General features: G+C 37.9%; 1 protein-coding gene across 1 annotated transcript; it reads right to left on the reverse strand.

Moving 5' to 3' along the window:
- Positions 1-2,043: 2,043 nt before the first annotated feature.
- Positions 2,044-4,871, reverse strand: LOC125196001 (protein AUXIN RESPONSE 4). Its single transcript, XM_048094335.1, has 2 exons — positions 3,591-4,871; positions 2,044-2,422 (listed from the first exon to the last, which is right to left on the reverse strand). Exons 1-2 carry the CDS (start codon positions 4,794-4,796, stop codon positions 2,171-2,173), a joined length of 1,458 nt encoding a protein of 485 aa, XP_047950292.1. The 5' UTR covers positions 4,797-4,871; the 3' UTR covers positions 2,044-2,170.
- Positions 4,872-7,826: the final 2,955 nt, after the last annotated feature.

Here is a 7,826-nt window from a genome sequence, read left to right on the forward strand (position 1 = left end):
AGAGTACTGACTTTTGTAGAAAACAATAATCATATTTCAATTGATAAAATATTTTTCATCCAATTAATAAATCGAAGTTCGGTCACCAATTAATGTTTGTGTGTGTGGTTATTTGAGTTGTAACTCAAGAATATGGGAACTAACTAGCTAACTGAGAATTAATTGTAGTAGTAATTATTAATCTCTACTGTTAAATGATTTTTTTTAAAAGGGAAAAGATCCGTGTGATTTTTGTTTGAATTTTTACAATATTTAAATTGTACATAGCATAAAGTTATAAAATAATAGGCCGCAAGTACAGGTAGGATCGATGATCTTATTATAAATTTGGCCCATACCTAATCACAACTACCTTCTACATTAATTAACCTATTAATTAACATATTTATTCGAGCTAAAGTAATTATTTTAATGTATATATGTAGATATACCGTTGAATTCTTTATATTTTAATATTTATGGAAGGTTCAAAATGTTTTCTTATATTGTTATATTATGTCTATTGCTATGATTTTGCGTGTTTCAATAACCACCACTCAACGTTTTTTATTACTTATAAGGAGCACTATAATATTGACACAATATCTCACAGAATATGATAGCTCAATCTATTCAAAACGTGTTCATACAGTTATTGACTTTTTCCAACTTCCATAAATTTGAGTAAATATATTAGTATTATTTTTACATAAACTACTCATTTCATGAGTTTGTGAATTTCATTTTGCGTGACAAAATTCATTGTTCAATTACTAAGTCACTTCATGATTCATGATGAAAACCAAATTGCGTTACATTTGGTGTTAGTTAATTTTATTTGATTCATTTTACCCATATTTTTGTTGGCTCTAATTCGGTTATATTTATAGAGGCAGGCCACCACACAATTAATTATGACTAATAAATGCCAACAAACAACTTTTCTCATATCACCTCTGCAAAATCCATGTAGTTTCTTTTCTTTTTTTTTTAACCAAATTCTACATACTCCATCAAAATATATACACTTACTAAGCAAATAACAATTTTTTTTATCTTGGTGAATTGCTACTCCATAATATTTGCGTACATACAACTCATTATCAACTAAGAGAATGTATTAAAGGACAAAATTGAAAAAAATGTCATACTAATATTTTGTCCCTCTTGAGGTATTTGGATTGGACCATTTACTTTTCTGTTAGATATTAATATCTTGCCTGAAAACGATGGTCAATTTAATTGTTTGATTTCTTTTTTCATTTTCTCGAGGGGAAATTGTTTGGTTTTTATTTTATTTTTTGTTCAAAGGGAAAATAGTTAATAAATAATTTGCAATGTTTCTGTAATGCTCATCAATATCAGTATCTTGATTTGTATGGGTAATGTAATCTAGAGGCCCAAGTAATTTATAAAACATAGAACAATGGTTTTAATGTAAAAGAAGATTATACCTTGATAACAGTATCATTTAGTATTTTATAGTACTTTATGTACGAGTATATTTTTTCATATTCTGAAATTTTTGGATAACAATTTAAACGTAACAATTACATATACATTTTGATTTTGATAAGAGCTACTAAGATTGATAAAGTATGAATATTACGCCACAGCCCACATATGAAAATAGCTAATTACTAGTGATTTGTTTCACACAATTGTCTCACTAAATGTTCATTTAAAAGTAAATACAAAAAATATATGTCAATGAACCTTCATTTGAAAATGAATATTGTCTATGAATATAAATATAAATATAAATATAAATATAAATATAAATATAAATAAAGATAAAGTTACATCAGAAGGTACTATCAAACTACGTACATATTGTATAAAATACCTAAAAAGGAACTTATATGTTTGCTTTAAAAGGCAAAATAAATACTTTTGTACTATATAAATACCATTAACTTTTAAAAATATTCTACTAGGATGAAGTAGTCTCTTCTCTTCCCTCAACTCAAACAAAACAACAAAATACAAAACAAAAGTAGGGACAAATTCACAATGACTGATACACAATGGAGGTTGAGACCCACAAAAAAGATGCAAAATGTATAAAACAAGAAAATGAATAATTTATAGGCCAATTTGGCTAAAATTACAACAAACACTAATGCTACAAAGATCATTCTGTCCAAAATGCCACTATTGGGGGAGCATGAACGAGACCAACAAAATGAAATCACATGCCATATCCATGCCCCATACCATATGAATCCATGTAACCAGCATGCTCGTGGTGGCCGAGCCCGTGTCCATGACCATGGTGGCTGTGACCGTGCCCGTGGCCTTGGTCGTGTTGGTGGTTGCTTTTATCAGTATACTTGTCCTGGGAATGATTAGGGATCGTTTCTTGTACGACTTCTCTGGATGGTTTTGGTAACGAGGACACAAACTCGTAGATGCTCTCAGCTACCTCCTCTGAATTATGTTCCTATAACATCACACAGTTTTTGGTCAAAACTGAAATATCATCAGCAATCAACACAAATACCAAATAAAACAGCTGCAATGTCAAGAGATGGCATAGAAGAACTGGGGTTCATACTCCAACAAAATTCGAAGCTGCTAAATGTTCATATATATATGGCCATTGAGCAACAATGCTACAGTACACGAGATCAACATCAAAACGTGTCTCAAGTACATTTTGAAATGCATTCTAATAGTTCGACTAAATCATATAAGTAGAAATGCGAAGCAACATATGATCAAAAGGATGATACGCAAAATCCAAGCAAGGAAGAGTTAATCAAGGTAGATACATGACTACCAATTAAATCTAAAGGGAAGGTAATATAATAGCCCCTAGTTCGAGCTTCATTTGTATCAAACAAGGATAAACGCAGTCAGAGAGCAAGCCACAAAGAAGGTGGTTATGTAGTGTGATATGAAACATATGAATATGATTTGAGTCTATGACGGATTGGATTATCAAACAAGTTGTAAATTAATCAATCCATCAATAAATGCCCCCTAAGTGACTGTCGAAATCCGATTATGAAATCATTATTCACTGTGTTTTTGGAATTTAGAAAGGGTGTAATACAATAAAATTCGAATCATTGATAGCAACAGAAATATTGTAGCAGTAGAGAAAAAGAAGATGATAATAGGAACAATCATATGCTCTTGCAGAGGTAGTGGGAGAGATAATCTATATAAGGAAGCATTGGAAAGTCCAAGTCCAGATGACTAAACGCAACTAAGGGAATTTAATAGTCAGATATTATATGATTGCTGAAAGGATACATCTAAATGATAAGGTTTCAAGCCTATGCACATAACTGGCTGGATCTTTTTGGTTCTCATGCAGTGGCATTTTATCAAATGTCGACGAAGCACATGTTACAGTGATTATAGGAAAATCAGCATCTTTTCATGCCAACACAATGTTCAAATATGGTGAAAATTAGAGCTAAAGTAAAGGAAGACTCTCAGCTTCAAAAACATGACGGGATCAGAAGCGCCTTAAACAACAAACTTGTGCATACGTCTAAGAATCCATGAAACAAAAGGCACCAGTTTAAAACACCACAAAAACTGTCATAAGAGGTATGCAACAATTAGTATGAGAAGGCACAGTGATAATAATCTCCCACCTGCATCCATCGCCCGCCAGAATGAGTGACAAATTTAGCCTGAAGAAGAGCATCAGCCATTTGCCGCCCCTCAGAGGTCCATTCATCAGACCAGCCACCAGACCAAATCACTTGGAATGGCAGTCCTCTAACACTATCCCGACTACTCCATTCAGACAAATCAAAGCTACAATTCAGCTTCTTCCCCATCCCAACCACAGCACTTGCCCCATCCCTCCCCTTCAACAGAATCCTATGCGCCTCAGCCTCGGCTGCAACAACTGACTTCACACAACACTTTCCAAGAACCATCTCGAACACAGACCTAAATCCCAACACAATCTCCCTCACCACAGGTACTCCCACAGCCCAAAGAGGCAACGCCATCCCACTATGAGCACCATCAAGAACCACCACACTCCTAATCAATCCCCGGTTCTCGGATATCCAGTTGGCACTCAGCCCTAAGGCCGAATCGTGCAACACCAAATCCACAGGAGCCAGGTCCATCGAATCCACCACTTGCCCTAAAACTCTCCCCATTTCTTCACTCCCCAATTCTATAGGTTTAACTCTCTCCCTCTTCACAACCTTCACCTCATTCTCCACATACCCTTGCTCAACAAGCTGATCAAATCCCCAAAATAAACCTTTTTCCCTAATCTCCTGATACACATCCCACATCTTGCTAAAAGGATCACTCCCACCTAAACTCTCCTCCATCACAACAACCGATTTATCCGAGAAACCGGATCCCGGGAGATCAATCGCTACAGCGCGCACATTCTTCCTACTGCCTAACTCCCTAACAACATCTTGAAAAGAGAAGGAGCTACAACCTGCGCCGTGGACGATGAGGACGCGGCTTTCTGCGTCGATTGAGCCTTGCTGGATGGAAAAGACTTCAACTTGGGGGTGATTGAGGGCTGTTTGGACCTTGAGGGTTCGGCCATTGGAGTAGTGGCGGCGGAGGAGTGGGGGGAGGCTGAGGAACCAGGCCTTGGGGTCTTGATGGGAGAGGGAGGAGGAGATGAGGACGCAGGAGAGGGTGATTAGGGAGACGAGGAGGGTGAAGTAGAACCAGAAGTGAAATGGGTTCACGGTGGTTTCTGCGGATTTGGATGGTGGTGATGTGGAGGGCGGCGAGGCGGGGTTGGGTGGTTTTGGATTGGATTTGCGGTGGCGGAGCTGCGGCGGTGATTGTGGCTCCTCAGTTATGATGGCCATTGCTGGGCAGCAGGCATGGACTGACAGAGGTCTAGTGGAAGAAAATCTACACAATAAAATGAGGGATTTGTCATAGAATGTGCGACCACGAGATTCAAACACTTCCTCTTTTTGCACGCGCATAAAGTTTTTAATTTTTTATTGCTTTTTAATACTAGTAAAGTAGAGTACTCCGTTCATTCCATAATAATGCAGACGTTTCTTTTCGGTATGGAGATTAAGAAAAATTATGTTAGGTGAGTTAAGTAAAGGAAGAATAAAGTGGAAAATGAAAAAGGTAGAGAGATGAAGAGAGAAAAAAAGTAAGAGAGAGTAAAGCAGGTGTGAAAAAATGTATTGACTTTTACTAAAAAGAGAAATGACTATATTACTATGGAACATACTAAAATGGTAAAATGACTCTATTATTATAGAACGGATGGAGTAGATCATATGATGCGTTAAAATGCTAACTTTTCTTAAATTGCTAATTTGTTAACTCATCAACGTAATATATTAAAAATATCAACACGATCACATTAAAATGTCAACACATATTTGTGTTGACATTTTAATAAATTGCGTTGACATTTAAATATCAATGTCAACATAGTGTATTAAAATATCAACTTAAGTTTATGTCGACATTTCAGTATCATAGTGTTGACGTTTTTAATGCATTGCATTGATGAGTTAGCAAGTTGACAACTTATGAAAAGTTAGCAACGAATCACACCCATAAACCACATTATCCATTAAGTTTTAATCACTTACATTTTTATAAATTAATAAGAGTATATAAAGTATGGAAAGTGACTAATACAAAAATTGATCTAAGTAATCCTAATCATGAGATTTATCAATATAATATCAATAATTAATCGAAATAGAAAGATCATTATTAATCAGTTTTAAATTATTTTATAAAATTTGGATTTAAAATCATTTTTAGATCACTCTAGGTCGTCCTTACTTAAATAAACTAATAATGACCTCCGTATAAGTTCTGCATTTTATACTAAGATTGAGTTTTGCATAAATCACAACTCTATAAAATATAGCTCATCTTTTATTAACTTTTATTTGCTTTCATTTTCACAATTTAAAATATATACTGATAGGATTAATTTTTCACTTGCTTATGTTTCTTAAAAATTCTTGTATATTTATTCAACCAATAATCAAACCTCGCATATTATATCGAAACATGTTCACTTAAAAAACATAAGATTGCAGCACTCAATGCATGGATAGTAGTATATCAGAAAAGCATTAGAGCATCTCCAATGATCGGCTAGCGACCGGCTAGCCGATTCTTCGCGCTGGCCGATCGGTTAGCCGATCCATTGGAGCAGGCGAGCGGCTAACCGGCGAGCCGATCGACGTGGGCTGGCCGATTGGTGGGCGCTAGCCGATGCGCTGGCAGCCATTGTGGCGGCCCGATCGGCCAGCGCCGAATATATATATATATATTTTTTAAAAACCTATATAAACGCGATTTTAGTTTCATTTTCATTTGCACCACTTGTTTTAACGAGTTTTCTCTCTCTCTAACTTTCCGTACAAGAGCATCATCGAGCGATGAGTAACGCGGGTGGTAGCGGTGGTGGTAGTGGTGGTAGTGGTGGGGATGCTGAGGAGTACGAACGGATGATGAACGAGGCTATGAATGCCTACATGAACCGCGAGATGGAGCGGTACATGCATGGTGGAACAAAGCAGGCGATACCTCGCCCTCCACGGGGTTATCCACCGCCGAGCTGTTGATTGATCGGGGATCACGCCGCCGCACATCAGCCGTGACGACGACTACTTTTCGAAGAACTCCGCGGTTTCCCGCCAACATGTTCCGGCGGCAGGCGTTTTAGAATGCGCAGGAGGTTGTTTATGCGCATCGTTGGCGCATTGGAGCGTCAATATATGTGTTTCCGCTTCAGGCACGATGCGGTTGGTAGACCCGCCACACCCCTATTCAAAAGTGCACGGCGGCAATCAGGCAGTTGGCCTATGGAGACACGGCAGACATGTGGGATGAGTACCTCCACATCGGTGAGTCGATAGCCTGGAATGTCTGAAGAATTTCTGTGGGGGCGTGATAAACGTTTTTCGGTGAGCAGTACCTTCGAAGCCCTACTCCCGAAGATTGTCAGGATTTGATGCAGATGCACGGGGAGAAGCATGGGTTCCTCTGGGATGTTAGGCAAAGATAGATTGTATACATTGGGAGTGGAAGAACTGTCCGACTGCCTGGAAGGGGGCCTACACGACCGGCTACAAGTCAAAGAATCCCACGTTGATCCTCGAGACCGTAGCTGATTACCGGCTGTGGATCCGGCATGCGTATTTTGGGGTAGCCGGGTCGAACAACGACCTCAACGTCCCGAACTCGTCTCCCCTCTTCAACGAGAAGTGCTAGGGCGTCGGTCCAGCCGTCTCATTTGCGATCAGGCAAACAAGTGATGAAAGGAAGGCCTACTTTGCGGAACGACGGGAGTTGGCGCGCAAGGACGTGGAGCGCGCATTTGGTGTGCTCCAGTCTCGATGGGCGGCAATTAAAGGTCCAACGCGTTTGTGGGATGTCGGATGCGTTTCCCAAAGAGAGAGTTGTGAGCACGGAGGATTGCACGGCGGTGTTTTTCTTTATTATGTACCTTTTTAAATGTAATTTTTTTTTATCTATGTACCTTTTTAAATGCAATTAATAAATTTTCCGTATATGTCTCGTAAATTTAATTAGTAATTTAATCGTAATTTTAATTCCGTAAATGTAGTATATTTTGAATTATTTTTTTTGCGGCTTAATTTAATGCCTTAATTTAAATGCTCTGTATATGCCCTTTTAAATAATTAACGTAAATTTTTCCATGTATCTATTTTTTTTAATGTAAATTTTTCCATGTATTATTTCTTTTTTTTGATAGCGGCACGTTAGGAGGCACGGGTGTTGAGAAGTTAATATAAGAAAACCTCAACTTATACTTGTAGGTGATCCGCGTATAACCGTTGGAAACTCCGCCGGCCGAAGTAGCTCTCCATGGGGTGCAGCATGTG

This window comes from Salvia hispanica, chromosome 6, assembly GCF_023119035.1.
Source record: "Salvia hispanica cultivar TCC Black 2014 chromosome 6, UniMelb_Shisp_WGS_1.0, whole genome shotgun sequence".
NCBI classification, from domain to species: Eukaryota; Viridiplantae; Streptophyta; class Magnoliopsida; order Lamiales; family Lamiaceae; genus Salvia; species Salvia hispanica.

Coding starts and splice junctions, on each gene's coding strand:
- LOC125196001 (XM_048094335.1), bottom strand. CDS start 4,796: ATGGCCATCATAACTGAGGAGCCACAATCACCGCCGCAGCTCCGCCAC. Junction 2,423..3,590: donor CTGGCGGGCGATGGATGCAG/GTGGGAGATTAT, acceptor GTGATGTTATAG/GAACATAATTCAGAGGAGGT.